At 36.1% G+C, this 18,917-nt stretch overlaps 1 protein-coding gene across 2 annotated transcripts in view; it reads right to left on the reverse strand.

The window, feature by feature from the left end:
• Positions 1 to 3,297: 3,297 nt before the first annotated feature.
• Positions 3,298 to 18,917, reverse strand: part of SDRB (short-chain dehydrogenase-reductase B) — a 29,752-nt gene continuing 14,132 nt past the window's right edge. Inside the window, exons 2-5 of one of the 2 annotated variants that reach the window (XM_088213434.1) lie at positions 6,641 to 6,840; positions 5,990 to 6,156; positions 5,689 to 5,911; positions 3,298 to 3,694 (exon numbers count right to left, since the gene is read on the reverse strand). In XM_088213434.1, coding sequence (XP_088069560.1) covers positions 3,540 to 3,694; positions 5,689 to 5,911; positions 5,990 to 6,154 — 543 coding nt within the window. In that variant the 5' untranslated portion in view covers positions 6,155 to 6,156; positions 6,641 to 6,840 and the 3' untranslated portion in view covers positions 3,298 to 3,539. The remainder of the gene's footprint in view (positions 3,695 to 5,688; positions 5,912 to 5,989; positions 6,157 to 6,640; positions 6,841 to 18,917) is intronic. The other variant, XM_022045747.2, reaches the window with a different exon arrangement.

Below are 18,917 nucleotides of genomic sequence, written 5' to 3' on the forward strand. Positions count from 1 at the left end.
TCGAGACTGATGCTTCATGAGCACCTATGCATTTGACCACTCGGTAGATTTTCTATCTCCAGGAATATGTAATAGAGTTTCATTTTTCTCATTAGTTATTACATGAGGAAATAAACCCTCTAGATCTTTTGAAAAGTAGGCATTGCTGGTAATTGATAGAGTTTGGAAGTGCTCCAGAAAATGAGTGGCAATCTTATGTTGGTCATATATCCAATCACCTTGGAAGGATTTAATATCTTCAATGGAATTTCTCTTCTTTCTGATAGTGGCTGAAATATGGAAATATTTGGTCTTTAGATTTCTTCTTTTTGTTGCTCAATCAATTTATCCATGAGTAGATTTCTTCTTGTAGAAGAAGCCCTTGAAACTCAATTTGGATGGCTACTTCAGTATTCATATTTTCAGGGCTAGGCTCCTTTTGTTATAATTGTTCTATTTGATTTTAATTCCTTGTGGTGTTTGTGCTAAGATTGCTAAAGTAGGATTCCGTCATTTTAGAAGTGCCAAGTGGGTTTTCTGAGTCTTTTGGTAGTATCAGTGGACTGCTGACCCAATTAGCTGATCCCATGCATTTTCTACTACTGTATTGCTTGTATAGTCCTTTACCCATATCCCTTTTTAATTTAGAAAGCTTCTTAAATCCACTATGATGCTTTAGTATAGAAATGAGTAAAGGATTATGGCTAAAAAAGGTTGTTGGCAATGAAAAATGCTTGCCTGAAGAAATAGTAAGCGCCATTGGCAGTTGGCCAGATCAAGTCTTGCTTTTAAATTGACTGCCCCACTCCTTTTATTAGACAAGGTATATGGATTACCTGCAAAACTTGTTACTCCATAATTGTGGGATCTGCTTCTGTCCAATTCTTTTATAATGCTGTTGAAATTCCCTGCAGGAAGTCAAGGAAGATTGTGATTGCTTCCAATTTTATAAGAGTTTCCCATAATTGATTTTTAGTTGCTGAGTAAGGGAGACTGTTGACGCTAGTAAATAGCCATGTCTGACTAGGAATTATGCCTTATATCAGAATGTTGATAAAATTTTCACCAGTATTGGTTACCTTAATCTTGATACTCGCTTTCTAAGCAAGGTATAAGCCTCTTTTTATGCTATTGGAAGGCCCAAGTTAACAGTGGTTATAACTTAGTTTTCAACCTTCTATTTGCAGTCTAGATTTATCTAACTTAGTTTTAGATAAGAAAAACATTTCTAGAGTTGTGTTTTTCGGAATAAACCTTAAGTTCCTAACTGAAAAGGTATGGCCTAACCATCTGTAGTCAACTGCTAAGATCTTCATGAGTCCTTTGGAGATATTAGACTTGTCTCCAAGACTTTTGAATTAGTAGGAGTTATGATTTTCTCTTGTGACTGCATAGAGGGTGCTGAAGGAGGATTATAGCTTTGCGATTTATGCTGATCTATCTTCTTTCTCCGGAACCTGTGAAAGAAGAATGTAGCATACCTTCTGCATTCATTCCAGAAAAGAGAAGAAAGGAGAGTGTATCTTGTGTCTTACCCAATTAGGCCTATCTTAGAAGAGCTTTATAGAGCAATACTTTTTAAATGAAGAGTCCAAATTATCTTCAGTAGCTTCTCTTTATGGGCATGTAGAATGGGCTAGGCTTGGGCTAAGTTAACTTCAATAGAGATTTGGATAGATTCTAGGCCTGTTTCTCCTTCAACAAACCTGTTTATTAGGGGTGGATGTGGTCCAGCATTTAATGTTATAAGACAACAATTGTTGCTTAAACTGGATGTTTGCTGGCATTAAATGCTACTATCAGTCTTCAAAAAGAGGGCTTAAGATAATCAGATTTGTATGGTGTACATTTGGGTTCTCATACTATTTGTCATGTGTTTGTGAAGTGGTGCTCTGGATGCTTCTGAGTGCAAGTACCATTTTATGTCTTCTTTAACTTAAGAACCAGCTTCTAGGGGTATCTATTTGTCTAGAACCAAACTTGATCGTTTCGAGAATTGATTGTCGGGGTCTGAATTAAAGATTGTATCGAAATGGACTGAAATTTTTGTTTTAATTCTATAACTAAAAATTTAATAAAACAAAACTAAAATTAAAAGTCATTTATGTTTTTTGTATTTCGGTTCAAATTGGTATATTTTGATTATGACTAGGAAGAGATTGAAATAAATCAATTTTTTTTGTTACTTGGTGATTTGACCGAAAATCGAACCGGACAATGTTTAATTAGCCATTCTTTTAAGTTGAGAATTAACTTTTAGGTATATTCATATGGAACTGGAAAATGTCAAATTGAGAACCTATTAAGGGTAGGGGTCCAATGATTTATTTTGACTTTATAAGATTGATTTTAATAAAATAAGCTAAGTGGAACCGGACCGAGATGCGACCTTTTCGGGTACTTGGTGTGTAGACTGAGAACTGTATGAAATGATATTTTGTTCGGTTTTCTTCATACCAAAGTTCAAATACTCCTACCAGCTTTGAGTGCAATTTTGTTGAGAGGCATGTAAATTGTCAATCAAGTTAGAGGAATTTATCCTAATGAAAGACTGTGATGGAAGGTTTGCTTAAAGGGAAAAGTTTCTGACTGCGATTAGTAAGACTACAATTAGTGTAAAGATCCCCATGTTCATTTTTATTAGCTTTGGCCCACTTACAATGATTGCTTTACCTATTTTACTGACCAATTGTGTGCCATTTCTTCTTTGATCATACCAGGAGATAAGCCTTCGATTCTAATGCAAAAATTACCTGTGGGAAAAGTCTAGCTCTTCAATTATATCATCCAATAGCGAAGTTTTTGAGGATAAGTGGAGCTCCTCTTGATAGGACAGTTTCCTTTGGACACAGGTTGATTAAAGAGAGATATAAAGAATGAGGGCAAGTCAAATCGTAAAGTTTTTTATGTTAATTTTGAAGTTAATACTCAATGAATAATATATTTTAAAGAAAAGTAATGTAAATTTGCAATGTTTTATTAAAATAAAATAAAACAAGTTTTGTCTTATAATTTTAAAAAAGTAATGTTGTTAGATATTAAAATACAAGTATGTCATGTTTAGTAGTTTTAACCATTTTGTTAACATGTAAAATTGGAGTACTTTAAATTCTTACACCCTTTGTTTACTATTTATGAAATCTTTTTACTAGTTTTGCTAGGTTTTATGTGCAGCTGTAGCGGTGACCAAAAATAAAAACTTATTTTCCCACTAGGTTTTCTTGTCTGGTTAGGATGGAGAATTTAGAAAATGATAGATGGGATATTCCCATTCGGTTGCAATCCGGTAAAAACAAAAACTTATAACAAGATGAGAAAGGCAGAAATCCCAAATTATTGTCCTCATAAATTTATAAAGCCAGAGTACCATAATATGGAACTTGATGCAACTTGTAAGATGAGCAAATTAAAGTATCACTGGAATTACGTTTCTATGTGCCTGTCTCCCATTTGATAGAAATTCAAGCTTAGCTTACCGATAATAGGTGCTTTTATGTTCTACTCAGCATATACTTTGTGAGTTGGAGAACAAGGCTAATATCTTCATGGTGATAGACTATCTATAACTTGCTGGTTGGAACTCCTACCGGTGTATCTCTGGACCTCCTTTCTACTACTCGTGAAAGTTGCTTCACTGCTTCTTTTGGCAGATGACGAGGCCGGCTCAACCAAAGTCCTCCATCAACTACGATGATGGTCCCATTAATGTACTTACCTTCAAGATTCAAATTTCAAAAATTAAATAAGAACAGAAAAAAGTTTATATAATTAATAGAATACGAACAACTATTTTGCTGACTGCCTAAATAGAACAGTTCAATTGTCACCTAAGCGCCTTGGAGAATGTCATACTTCCCAACATAATTCTTGACAATGTTGCCATTTCTTTCAAGGCATAATCACCTCAATACAACCATGGGGAACATGGCCTTTGTTGGGCAAGCAAGTATGAACAGTATCAGAAATCAAAGAAGTGACAGCATAACAATGTCATTGACAATTATGATTAGACGACCAATTCCAGTTCCAGAACTTTGGCTTGGGGAAAGGCCGAGCCCCCTCGGCTTGGTGCATACAAGAGAAATTTCGAAGAGAATTAACCCTCTCCGTCTATAAATGAGGCCTAGACGCATGAAACTTCAGAGTGAAGTCAACTAAAGAAGGCATGTCGATCTCTTCTGTCTACAACATCTAGACACAAAGCCTTCAGTGAAGTAGGCTTCAGAAAAGCAAAGCCCTAAGGAAAATCAGTTGCAGTTGAGCCCTAGGGAGGAAGTAGATACGTGTGAAGCTCTAAGGACAATTGGCTTCAGATAGCGTGAAACCCTAGGCTACCTACTCAGTTGTAGTCAAGCTTAGAGAGAAATCAGATTCGACAGTTAGCTGCAATCATGGCAGCAGCTCTAGTACAATGTTATTAACAAGAGAACTGAACAAGAAGAAGGAAAGATGTTCTCTTAATAAATGGTGATGTACACTCTCAGTACAAATACTCGATTAGTTAAAATGAAACAATCTATACAAGGATACAAAATAATTTCAGAGCAATAACTTAGGGACCTACTCTGAGATACACTTAAATAAGAATATATATAGAATAGTAATGATAATAACTAGTAGAAGTTCAGCAGTCAATACAAAGTTTGAGCCGTTAAATTTTCTAAATTTGATTAAATGGATTCATAAGGGTAAGGATTAAAGAACAGAGGCATTAGCTGCACACTTCACCTAATACACTATAACGGACAACTAATCCACTAATCCTTTTCTTTATATACCATGCGCCTCCTATTCAGTGTCATGAAATTCAAACACAGTACCATGAAATATTTCATGTTTTAGCGGGTCCAACGCTATAAAGCTGTTGTTAAGTCAATCAGCCCCAGGAACAATACTTCCGAGGCAGTTTGCACTTTATCATCGAGCTGTAAGTCATTCACCCTATCAATTAACATAAAGCCAACATAGTTTCTTAGTGTGTACTTCTTAACAAGAAGGGTCCATGTTTTGATTCCAAATTTTCCGATGAGACAGATATGGAAAGCAAGAGTACCTCCAAGAGTAGCGTTTTTTGTTTGGGAAGCCTGCAGAGAATGCATATCGACTATAGACAAACTAAAATCAAGTGGGTTGATCATCCCCAACCGGTGCTATATATGTATGAAGAATGAAGAATCTTGTAATCATTTATTACTGTGGTGTCCTGTAGCTTTTGGTTTTTAGAGTTTAATTTACAGCCTAATTGGTATAAGTTGGGTGATGTCAGGGTCTATAAGGGAGGATTGTGGGCTTGGGAAGGTGTGCATTTAGATAGTAGATTGATTAAACTTATTCCATTGACCATTTTTTGAGTTTTTTGGGAAGAGATAAATTCTAAAACTCTTGAGGGAAGAGAGACAGGTATGTATAGATTGAAATATAGATTGATGCATTATTTCGAGTTTATTTTGTTAAAACATGACATTATTAGTGACGTGTATTTTGGGAATGTTATTGATTCTCTAACTACATTGTAAATATTTTGTAAATGAGTGGTACCTCTGGTTTCTTTGTTTATTCACACTTTTTATTTCAGAAAAAAAAAAGAAAACTAGAGGAAGGACTGGAACATATAAAGAAAGGGTTTGACATTTCTATTATCCTCTATTCAGTTTTCACAAAAATTGAGACTTTATTCTTGTGACAAAAGAAGGAAAATGAGTTACTGACCAGCATCTGACACCAGGTATAGTGCGGACATAGCAATATCCCATTTCTCCCCAAGGTTATACAAAGGCATGGACTCTCTCGCTTTGCCATCAATCTCTTTAGGTGCTAATTTGCTCATTCCAGGAGTGTCACCAATAGGGCCTGGGGCAATCCCATTGACTCGGATATCATAGTCACTTCCCCACTCCAATGCCAAGCTTCTAGTAATGCTATCAACAGCTGCCTGTTGACAAATGAGATCTTAAAACTTTAAAGTTAATTTAAAAGTAGAACTTCACTCAAAAAAACCTCTCGTGCAAACCTTGGCAGCAGATACATGTACTTGATACCACGAAGCTGTATAATGTAAAGTTGCACTTATGTTCAAAATTGTTCCACCACATGTGCCCCTCCCAGGTCCTCCTTTTTTAAGATACTTAAGTGCTTCATGGCACATTGTAAAGGTTCCAACTGAATCAATATCCATAACTGCAGGGGATCATGGAAGAATTTTATTCAGGTAAAACACTAGCAGGTCCTACAAATAGATAAAATTTATGAGTTAACCATCATAAAAGATGTACAAATATCAATTTTTGCAAAAGGTAAAACATCAACTTGGTCTTGGGGCAAGTCATCCTCCTTGAGTTGACAAGAACAATTACTCGGCAATAGAATGAATTCATTTCCTTTATTTAAAAAAAAAAAAAAGAATGAATTCATTTCCTTGTCTTCTGATAAGGGAAATTGGTTGATTCAAATGGCACCAATATTCTCCCCCCCTCCTCCCCCCTCCCCCCTCCCTCTCCCTCCTTTCGAGGAAAAAGAAACAAAGTAAAAACATCTGAACTGCCTTCTCAATAACTGGACCTTTTCTTTCAACAGAAAATAAGTTTTTCTAAAGAAGAATAAGGAATCCTCCAGTGGCAACCAAAAAAGAATAAAAGATCAGAACAAATAGAAAAGCATGTACCACCAGATAGATGCCCAATCTCCGCAGAAAATCGCTAAAGATGCCTTATCCCAAAGGAGCATCGGAATTAGCAATCTGTCCCAACAGAACAAAGTAAACTAGAAAGAGTCTTCGAAAACTCTAGCATTCCCCCTTTTAACCATAAGATCCACAACCCAACAAAACTTTTCCCTCCCCATAACATTTTCAGCTCCTTGTTCCTGAAAAGCAATGTAGGGAGGAGGAAACAAAGTCTTTTCAGTATCAAAGAGCCTAGCTCGAAGTCCAAAAACCACATTACAACAAAGAAGAGGAAGGATAATGGAACTTGAACATATTATAACACATAACACGTACATCTGAAGATAATGATCATGGATCTGCGAGCCTGAAGCAGATTCTTAATATTTTTTATATAGAAAGGAAGTATTACTATAAGAGAGAGGGAAAAAAGAATTACAACCACAGGGGATAAGATATTTTTTTTAATACAGTCATTAAAGGAGGAAAACAATTGATGCAACATGTATTAGTGTTAGATTTTCTAAATAGTTTAGAAATTATAACTTATCAAATCTAAAACTACTAGACTATTTAGGAGTTTATATTATTAAGAATTACTATTATAGTTTTAGTAATTTAAGATTTTTATTTTTATTAGTATTTTTTTATTTGTATTAGGATTAATGTTCCTAATTCTAATAATCTACTATTTCTTAATTTAATTCTATTTAGGAAAATTTATTTAGAAATTATTATAAATAGTTTTGTAATTTTACTAATAGAGCTTCAATTATTCATAATTTTTTAAGAGTTTTTTATTTTTCTAATTGTGTGATACAAATCCAGGTGGCACAACTTACAACCAGGACACAATTTAAGCTCACATGAGAGATCACATGAGTTTGAAAGCTCATAGCCACAAATGGAATCATGACTACATAAGCTTAAGACCTCACTGCCACAAAGGAAATTATGGTTACATGAGTTTAAAAGGTTTGACCACATTAAAGGAGAGCAAGACATAACCCAAGAGGGAGTTCACGGCGTCATGAGCTTAAGAGGCCACGGTTTTGGCCTCATGAAGGATGAATGTCATGGCATGGACCATTCAAGTTTAGAAGGTCATGACTTGGGCTGTCCAAAGGGAAATCAAGGAGGCATGGGCTGTCCAAAAGGAGATCAAGGTGGCATGGACAGCCCAAGTGGAGACCAAGGTGTTTTGGGCCATGAACAACACCCACATGGAGACAAACAAGGCTTGGACGCAACACATGAGGGATTTGGGCAACATGGAAGGAGATCTTAATGACACATGGACCAAGCACAAGATCATGGCTCCATAAACTTTAAGAAAGACTTTCACCTTTGTGTTAAGAGATGGATCCATGAGGAAGTCAGTCTTGGACTGAACTTGGAAGCCCAAAAAGGAGGAAATCCAAGCCCATTCGACCAAAGGGAGAATCGGCCATGCAATGTCCTACAATTTGGGGACACATGGCTAACTTCTTTCATGGGAGATTTTCTCTCACCCGAGAGACATTTTCTCCTGCACATGGAATATTTCTCCTTCATATAATCACAATCTGCAGCAAAAAGAGTCCATAAAATCATGGACTCTTGGGAATCAAGCATAGGAAGGCCGATCACATCTCTTCAAGCCTTCCTAACCGAGCTCTTCTCATCCAAAGACATTAAACACGTGTTACAACATATTTAACATGTGGAGAATCAAAGGAATTTATCCCAACCTCTTGCTCAATTCTCCCCTTAAAATTTCTTAAGAAAGAAGAGTTTTCTCCTTCAACAACTTGGCTGAACTTTATGTTATCTTTAAGGCCGATATTCTCCTCAAAATAGATGTCATTGACAAGTACTCAACTTCAAAGATAAAGGTCAAAGCATGGACGGCAAGTTGAAGAAAGAAGAGTCCTTTAATGTATTTTAATCATGTGTAAATTATGAGTTTATCAACTAGGAGTAGCTATCTAAGATCCTACTTTAGAGTAGTACTATTCTATTTTGAACTCTTCTTAATTTTGCCTATGAATATGCTTTATTGTGAGTGTAATTCAATTCAAAATTCAGAAATTAAAAAAACTTTTCTGCTTGTGAGGTGTCTTCAACCTTCTTGTTGCATATAAAATTGATATCTACTAATCAAAGTAACTTGTGATATTTTTATCAATTTCTTTTCTTGAGTTAATTTCAACTATCAAGATATTTCTTATAACATTTTAATCAATTCATTTTTCTTATTATTTTAATTCCAATCACATATTTATTGTGGGTTAAATAGGGAGAGTTTGTTTAGAGATTAAATTTTTATGCCAATTGTGTATATATACGTTCAGATTACATTTTTTATCCTGGATTTTGCGTTATCATGTGATGCAATCAAATCTTTAAGTGTGATTTTTAAGACTTATTAAATGTAATGTTTAACCTAAATGTGATGTTCAGGTTTTTTATTCCTAAATCCTTAATTGGACAAATAAATCTTATTCGAGCATTTTGGTAAGTCAACAAACTCTTGTTTTTGTTTGTCATGATACTTATAGTAAAAATCTTACGCAATGCAGTCCCTATAATATTTACGCATATTCTTATAGGTCAACCTTGACTTTATGATCGAAAAGCTCAACATGTTGAGATTCTAACACTTATCATTTTATGCATGATATAAGAGATAGTTTTAAAGTCTCTAACTATGGAAGAAATGAATAAATATAAATGTAGAATGTATATATTGAAGAAAATAAAGAAAGAAAGTTTGTGAGAAGAGGAGAATTCCTATGATTTTTCCTTGTTATTACATTGGCACAAATGTAATATTATATAGGTCATCGGCCAAGACAAAAACCATTAAAAAACTGCTAACAAAATAGCTAAAAATGATGGAGAGAAATACTCAGCTGTCCTAACAATATCAGTTGTCCTAATAACGTGAGAAAAGATTAAGTTGCCCCTAGTATAAGTATGCATGTATATATACACATTTCCTAAATATGTACATTATACACTCCCCCTCAATCCAGGTTACATAAATGTTAAGTAACTCTAGATTGGATACAAGATTATTAAACTCCCTTTTTGGTAGTACTTTAGTGAGTGTGTCTGCTGTTTGTTGATTTGTCGGAATGTATAGGAGTGACACATCCTGACCTTCAATTTTCTCTGTGATGAAGTGACGATCAATCTCAACGTGTTTAGTTCTGTCATAGTGCACAGGATTCTTGGCCATACTAATACTTGATTGATTGTCACACCAAATCCTCATTGCAGTGGGAGCAGAAAATCTTAGTTCAACTAAAATCTTTTTAAGCCATACTCCTTCACATATTCCATGTGCAAGTGATTGTAATTTAGCTTCAGCGCTGCTTTTTGATACAATAAATTATTTCTTGCTACGCCAAGTGACTAAATTACCCCAAATATATGAGCAATAACCAGATGTGGATCTCCTATCTATCACAGATCCAGCCCAATCGGTATCAGTATAGATTTCAATATCTTTGACCATAGTCTTTTGAAAGAATAATCCCTGTCCAAGTGTCATCTTTACGTATCTCAGAATACGATAGACAACACTCATGTGTTCATCAATGGGTTGACACATGAACTGACTCACAGTACTAACAGCAAAACAGATGTCAGGTCTTGTGTAAGCCAAGTAGATAAGTTTGCTTACAAGCCTTTAATACCTCTCTTTATCAACAGGTTTACTGTCACTTTTGAAACCAAGTTTAGCATTTATTTCCATAGGAGTCTCTGCAGGTTTACAACCAAGCATACCTGTCTCATTTAGGAGATCGAAGATGTACTTATGCTGAGATATAGAAATTCCTTTTTTGGATCTGGCAAATTCCATTTCAAGGAAATATTTGAGTATTCTAAGGTCTTTGATTTTAAATTCTCGACCTAAAAAGTCTTTCAATTTCTGAATCTCTTTACTATGATCACTTATTAGGATAATATCATCCACATAAACAATTAGTATAGCTCTCTTTCCTGTGATACAATGCTTGACAAACAGAGTGTAATCGGATTGACACTATTCATATTCCATATGTTTCAATGCCCTGATGAATCTTTCAAACCACGCTCTTGGAGACTGTTTGAGACCATACAGTGCCTTTTTTAGTTTGCATACCTTTTGAGGATTCATCTTGAGTCAAGTGGGACTTCCATATACACTTCTTCCTCTAGATCACCATTAAAGAAAACATTTTTCACATCAAGTTGGAAGAGAGGCCAATCAAGATTATATACTAAAGAGAATAATACCCGAATTGTGTTGTGCTTAGCTATAGGAGCAAATGTCTTTTGATAGTCGATTCCATAAGATTGAGTAAACTCTTTAGCGACAAGTCGAGTTTTGTAGCGGCTTACACTACCATCAGGATTGTACTTAATGGTGAAAATCCACTTGCATCCTACAAGAGTCTTCCCTGAAGGTAAATCAGATAACTCCCATGTCTCATTTTTCTCAAGTGCTATAATTCCTTCTTGGATAGCAGCATTCCATTCAGGGATCTTGAGAGCTTTATGAACTGTTCTTGGTTCAGGAGGGATATTGTCAAACTTACTCACAAGTGCGTGATACTTTGAAAACAGCTTGCCATAAGAGACATAATTTTGTATGGGATGCATTGTACAAGAACGAACACCATTTCGTAAAGCGATAGGTAAACTAATATCAACAGTTGAGTCAGAGATCTCATTACCTGTGTTATTCTGGGTGTTTGGTCCAAGAGTTAAGTCATGAAAGTGTATAGTTGGCTCCAGTATTTTATCTTTACCTTGATTTTTGTTCCTCCTAGTATAAACACGTAACTTACTAACTGCAAGTAATGTGCCATTAGTTTCTATGGTGGGTTCAAATTCTTTGGTAGTTTCAGGGACATGTTCTTTTTCTGAAGTTGTCAATGGAATCTGTAGTGGAGGTATGTTCACATCCCACAATTGATATTCCTAAGTTCTAAATGTCTCCCCCTTAATATCAAGAGCGGGATAAAAGTTTTGGTTTTCAAAGAAAATGACATCCATAGTGTTATAGAACCGGGGGGTTACTGGATAAAAACATTTGTAACCTTTTTGAGAAGCGGAATACCCAATCAAAACACATTTGAGGGCTCTACGATTTAGTTTCTGTCTGAGGTGACTGTGAATGTGAACATAGGCAGAGCAGCCAAAGACTCTAAAAGAAATTGTGTGAAGAATGTGTGATATTGGGAATGCTTGAACAAGAGAATCATAAGGTGTTTTGAACTTAAAGATACGGAAGGGCATCCTGTTGATTAGATATGTAGTAGTGAGAATAGCCTCTTCCCAAAAGAATTTATGAACATTTGTGGTAAACATAAGTGAGCGAGATACTTCAAGGATGAGTCTATTTTTACTTTCGGCTACACCATTCTGTTGAGGGGTGTAAGGACAAGAGCTTTGATGGACAATGCCTTGGTCAGTAAGGAATTTTCTCAAGTTGGATGCAAAATACTCACATGCATTGTCAGTTTTCAACACTTGTATTTTTGTTTGAAATTGAGTTTGAATCATAGTTGAATTTATGAAAAATTGGACCAATCTTAGATTTTTCTTTCATCAGATAGACCCAGATTATTTGTGTAATCATCAATGAATGAGACAAACCATTTTGTGCCAGTAACATTTGTTACCCGTGTTGTCCCCAAACATTACTATGAATCAATGCAAAAGATTTTGATTGTGTGTAAGTAATACTGGGATATAAATTGCGGGTATGTTTAGAAAATTGGCATATTTCATATTGAAATGAACTCAGATTTTTATTTCTGAATAAAGCAGGAAATAGTTGTTTTAAGTACATAAAGTTTTGATGTCCTAATCTATAATGCCATAATATAATAGATTGGTCAATATTAGAACATCCTACAGATACTGAGTTAGCACATTCTGCAGTTGAAGTTTGTCCATTTTGAAGAGAGTTGGTAACTGGTAGAAATAAAGTCCTAATTCCTTCTTAGCACTGCCAATCATCGTCCTCGTGGCCAAGTCCTGAAAAACACATAAATCACTGTCAAATTTAACAACACAGTTTAATTCTTTACATAATTTGCTTACAGATAGCAGATTGCAGTCGAGATTTGGCACATAAAGAACAAACTACAATATCATATTTGATGATATAATGGTTGAGCTAACCCTTGCTACTTTAGAACTGGTTCCATCAACAATCTTGATAAAAGAAATCTCCTTACATTCACTATACCAATAAAGGAGTGTAATATTTCCGATCATATGATCAGATGCCTCTGAATCAATAATCCACATTTGCCTTTTCATATAGTAAATAAATAAACTGAGTAAACAATTACCTCTATAAGCAACGGAAGCATTACCGAGAATACCCTTCTGAGAAAACATTTGCAGGAAAGCCTCCATCTGAGCTGGACTGAAAGGAGAACTCTCTGTAGGTGTGGATGCAGGGGATGATTCCTTTGAAATGACCATATTGCCCTGAGTGTCATTTCTGGAATTCTTTTTATCTGTTGGTTTACCATGTAATTTCCAACACTTAGTTTTAATGTGACCCAATTTTTTGCAAAAGTCACACCAGAGTCTTCCTTTCCTTCCTCCTATTTCTGAAGCATAGCCGACGAGAGCAGAGGCATGCTCGGGAGCTAGGGCACTAAGCTGGGATTCACCCAGCAGTAACTTCCTCTTAGCAGCAAGAGCAGAATTCATCTCTGTTGAGTTTGGGCCAGAGTAAAGATCCCCCATCATGATTCTTCTCCAGCTCTCTTCTCGACGAATCTCAGAGAAGACTTCTCTAAGACTTGGCAGCAGTTTGGCACCCAGAACGCAACCTCAAACTTCATCTAGATTCTTATTGAGACCCATCAAAAATTTGAAGACTTGTTTGCGTTCGGTGAGAGTTTTGAAGAGTTTCGAGTGAGTGCGTTGTAATATTGGGTCATGGTGAGTTCTCCCTGTCGCAGGTTGTACAGATGTGTTTCAATCTCAAAGATAGCTGAGGTATTGTCTCGGCTGGAGTAGAGGTCGCGCGCGGCCACCCAGATGTCGTGCGTAGTTTCATACAACAAAAAATTCTCTCCAATCTCTGTTGTTATTGAGTTGACCAACCAAGACATTACAAGGTTGTTTTCGGCCTTCCATGAACAAGCTCCTGGATCATCCACTTGTGGTTGAATGGCTTCTCCCGTAAGGTATTTATCTCTACTCTTTCCTCAGATGAACATGAGTACATATGATGACTATTGGAGATAATTGCTCTCATTTAGTCTGTGTCAATGACAAATGAAGGTGTTTGATCAACATGAGAATGATGAGAATGGTTGATAGGCATTGGATTATAGGAACCTAAAATAACTTCAGGAGGAGAGGAGTTTTGCTCATCCATATGGCCATTTTGGCTTGAGTTGGATGATGAATGATTGTGGATTAGAGTTGTTGCTCTGATACCATGAAGAAAATAAAAAAAGAAGGTTTGTGAAAATAGGAGAATTCCTTTGATTTTCCATTGTTATTACATGGGCACAAATGTGCCATTATATAGGCCATCGGACAGGATAAAAACCATTAAAAAGATGTTAACAAAATAGCTAAAAATGGTGAAGAGAAATACCCAGCTGTCCTAACAATATCAACTGTCTTAACAACCTGAGAAAAGACTAAGTTGCCCCAGTGTAAGTATACATGTATATATATACATTTCCTACATATGTATATTCTATATATATATTTACATATATAGATATATAAGGGGTAACTTAATCTTTTCCAGTTTTTTGTTGTTATGACAGCTAGGTATGCCCTTCACCTTAACAACTAATTTTTCTCCTCTTGCACTGACTTGTTAGAATTTTTTTGTAACCTTTTTTGTCTGGGTTGGTGCCTATATAATAGCACTCTTGTGCCCGTGAAAATTAAGAGAAACAGTGAAAGGAATTCTCCTCTTCATTTTGTTCAAATTCTTCTTCCTTCATTTCTTCATGGTATCAGAGCAACCCTGATCCAAAATCATCATCCAAATCACGCCAAATGGCCACGAATGAGCAGACCGCTTCCCCACCCGAAGTCCCTTCGGGTTCCTACCTTCCCATATCGGTCAACTACTCACTCGTTGATCAAACACCCTTATTCGTCACTGGACACAGGCTGAATGGAAGCAACTATCTCCAATGGTCATCATTGGTCTTGATGTTCATCCGAGGAAAGGGCAGAGAAGAATACCTCACTGGAGAACTCGTTTCACCTTCAGCCAATAACCCAGGAGCTCGTGCGTGGAAAGACGAAAATAATCTCGTTATGTCATGACTGATAAATTCCATGACAAATGAGATTGGAGAAAATTTTTTACTGTATGAAACCGCGTATGACATTTGGGTTGCCACGCGCGAATTCTACTCCAGCAGTGATAACACATAAGCAATCTTCGAAATAGAGACTCATCTTCACGACCTGCAACAAGGGCAGTTTTCCGTAACTCAGTACTACAACGCCCTCACCCGCAACTGGCAATAGCTATCGGTCTTTGAAGAATTCCAGTGGAGTTGCCGCGATGACGCAAAAATATTCAAATCCATCACCGAACGCAAGCGAATCTTCAAATTCTTAATGGGTCTCAATAAGAATTTGGATGAAGTCCGTAGACGCATTCTGGGCACCAAACCACTGCCAAGCCTCACATAAACGTTTTCAGAAATTCGTCATGAAGAGAGCAGGAAGAAAATCATGATGGGTGAATCTCTCTTTGGCTTAAACTCAGCAGAGACTGGTTCGGCTCTTACTGCCCAGAAGAAAGCCCTACTGGGCAAATCCCAATTTGGTGCTCACACTTCCGAGACTGCCTTTGCCCTCATCAATTGTGCTTATGAAGCTCAAGGAAGAAAGGGTAGATCGTGGTATGAATTTTGTAAAAATCTTGGTCATATCCGTAATAAATGCTGGAAGCTGCATGGTAAGCCTGGTGATAAGAAAAACCTGAGAACAGAGACGCATCATGGAAATTTGGTGATTAATGAAGAATCATCCTCTGCTCCTATACCCACCGAAAATGCTCCCTTCAATCCAGCTTAGATGGATATTCTCTTGCATATGTTTTCACAAAAAGGTCTTCTTGGTAATGTTTCCGTTGCTTAGAGAGGTAATTGCTTACTTCGTTTATATGCCTATTCCACAAAAAGACAAGTGTGGATTGTTAATTCAGGAGCATCCGATCATATAACTAGAAATATTTCATTCCTTCATCAATACAGTGAATGTAAGGAAGTATCCGCCATTAAGATTGTTGATGGAATGAGTTCTAGGGTGGCAAGAGTTAGTTCAACCTATATATCACCGTGCTTGATACTACATTCCGTCCTCTATGCGCCAAATTTGGATTGCAATCTGTTATCTGTAAGCAAATTGTGTAAAGACTTGAATTGTGTAATTAAATTTGACAATAATTTCTGTGTTTTTCAGGATTTGACGTCGAGGAAGATGATTGGCAGTGCTAGGAAGGACTCAGGACTATACCTTCTACCTGTCACAACTTCTATTTCAAATGGACAAACTTCGAGTGCAGTATGTGCTAATTCAGTTTCTGTAGGATGTTCTAATATTGACCACTCTACTATGTTATGGTATTATAGATTAGACACCTAAACTTTATGTATTTGAAACAACTATTTCCACATTTGTTCAGAAATATAAATCCGAGTTCATTTTAGTGTGAAGTATGTCAGTTTTCTAAACATACTCGCAATTCATATCCCATTGTTACATATAAACCTTCAAAATTTTTTGCATTAATTCATAGTAATGTATGAGTAAAAAATATTACTTCTACAAAATGGTTTGTCTCCTTCATTGATGATCATACTAGAATAACCTGTATCTACCTTATGAAAGAAAAATCTGAGGTTAGCCAAATCTTTCAAAAATTCAACACTATTATTCAAACCCAATTTTAGACAACAATTCAAGTGTTGAAAACTGACAATGCATGTGAATACTTTTGAACCCAACCTAAGAAAATACTTCACTGATCAAGGCATTGTCCATCAAAGTTCTTGTGTGTACACCTCACAACAAAATCGTGTAACAGAAAGAAAAAATAAACATATCATTGAAGTGTCTTGATCACTTATGTTTACCACAAATGTTCCCAAATTCCTTTGGGGAGAGGCTATTCTCACTGCTACTTACCTTATCAATAGGATGCCCTCCCGTATTCTTAAATTCAGAACACCCTATGATTCCCTTATTCAAGCCTTCCCAAACTCTCACATCTTACACACAATCCCATTTAAAGTTTTTAGCTGCTTTACTTATGTACACATTCATACTCATCTCAGGGGAAAACTAGACCCAAAGGCCCTTAAATGTGTTTTTGTTGGTTATTCCTCTAATCAGAAAGGTTACAAATGCTTTTGTCTAGCTACTCGTCGGTTCCATAATACTATGGATGTCACACTCTTTGAAAACCAACCATTTTATCCCACTCTTGATATTCAGTGAGAGAATTTTACTCAAAAATATCAATTGTGAGATGTGAACATCCCTCCACTACATACTCTATTGACTACATCAGAAAAAGAACTCATCCCTGAAACTACCAAAAAGTCTGAACTTGTCACAGAAACTGATAGCACATTACCTGCAGTGAATAAGTTGTGTGTCTATAACAAGAGGAACAAGACTCAAGGTGGTGGTAAAGTATCTGAACCAACTATGCACTGTCATGAATCAACTCCCGAACCAAGCACCCAGAATACCACAGGTAATGAAATCTCTTACTCGACTACTGATATTGAATTGCCTATTGCTTTACGAAAAGGTGTTCGTCCTTCCACAATGCATCCCACACAGGATTATGTCTCATATGCCTAAAGTATCATGCTCTTATGAGTAAGTTTGACAATACTCCCTCAGAATCAAGAACGATTCATAAAGCTCTCAAAATTCTTGAGTGGAATGCTGCTATCTAAGAAAGAATTACAGCACTTGAAAAGAATGGGATATGGGAGTTGATCTGTCCTCAGGAAAAATTCCAGTAGGATGTAAGTGAATTTTTACTACTAAATACAATTCTGATGGTAGTGTGAATCGATACAAAGCACGACTTGTTGCTAAAGGTTTCACTCAATTATATGGAATTGATTATGAAGAGACATTTGCTCCAGTTGTAAGCATAATACTATCCGAGTACTATTTTCATTAGCCTCTAATCTTGATTGGTATCTTTATCAACTAAATGTGAAGAATGTTTTTCTCAATGATAATCTAGAAGAAGAGGAGTATATAGAAATCCCACCTGGACTTGAAATGAATCCACAAAAGGTATATAAACTAAAGAAGGCACTTTATGGACTCAAACAGTCACCGAATGCATGATTTGACAGATTCACTAAGGTAGTGAAACATATGGGATATGAACAGTGTCAGTCCAATCACACATTATTTGTCAAGCACTGTATCACAGGAAAAAGAGCTGTACTGATTATATATGTTGATGATATTACCTTGACAGGTAATCATAATGAAGAGATCCAAAAACTAAAAGACTTCCTAGAAAAATAGTTTGAAATCAAAGATCTTGGGATACTCAAGTATTTTCTTGGAATGGAAATAGCTTGGTCCAAAAAAGGAATTTCTATATCTCAATGGAAATATATCTTAAATCTTCTGAACGAAACGGGCATGCTTGATTGTAAACCTGCAGAAACTCCTATACAATCAAATGCTAAACTTAGTCTCAGAAATTATAGTAAATTTGTTGATAAAGAAATGTATCAGAGATTTGTAAGCAAGCTCATCTACTTGGCTCACACAAGACCTGACATCTGCTTTGCAGTAAGCACTGTGAGTCAGTTTATGTCTCAACCTATTGAGGAGCATATGAGCACTATCTATTGAATTTTGAGATACCTAAAGATGACACCTGGATAGGGATTATTTTTTCAAAAGACTATGCCCAGATAAATTGAGATCTTTACTGATGCAGATTGGGCAGAATTTGTAACTAATAGGAGATCCACATCCGGTTATTGCTCATATGTATGGGGTAATTTAGTCACTTAGTGTAGCAAGAAACAATCTGTTGTATCAAGAAGCAGTGCTGAAGCTGAGTTACGCTCACTTGCTCATAGAATATGTGAAGGAGTGTGACTGAAAAAGATATTCCTATAATTAAGATTTTCTGCTCCTACTGCTATGAGAATTTGGTGTGACAATCAATCGATTATTAGTATGGCTAAGAATCATGTGCACCATGACATAACTAAATATGTCGAGATCGACCGACATTTCA

The sequence above is a fragment of the Carica papaya genome, chromosome 2 (assembly GCF_054855325.1).
Source record: "Carica papaya isolate Zhongbai chromosome 2, ASM5485532v1, whole genome shotgun sequence".
Lineage (NCBI taxonomy): Eukaryota > Viridiplantae > Streptophyta > Magnoliopsida > Brassicales > Caricaceae > Carica > Carica papaya.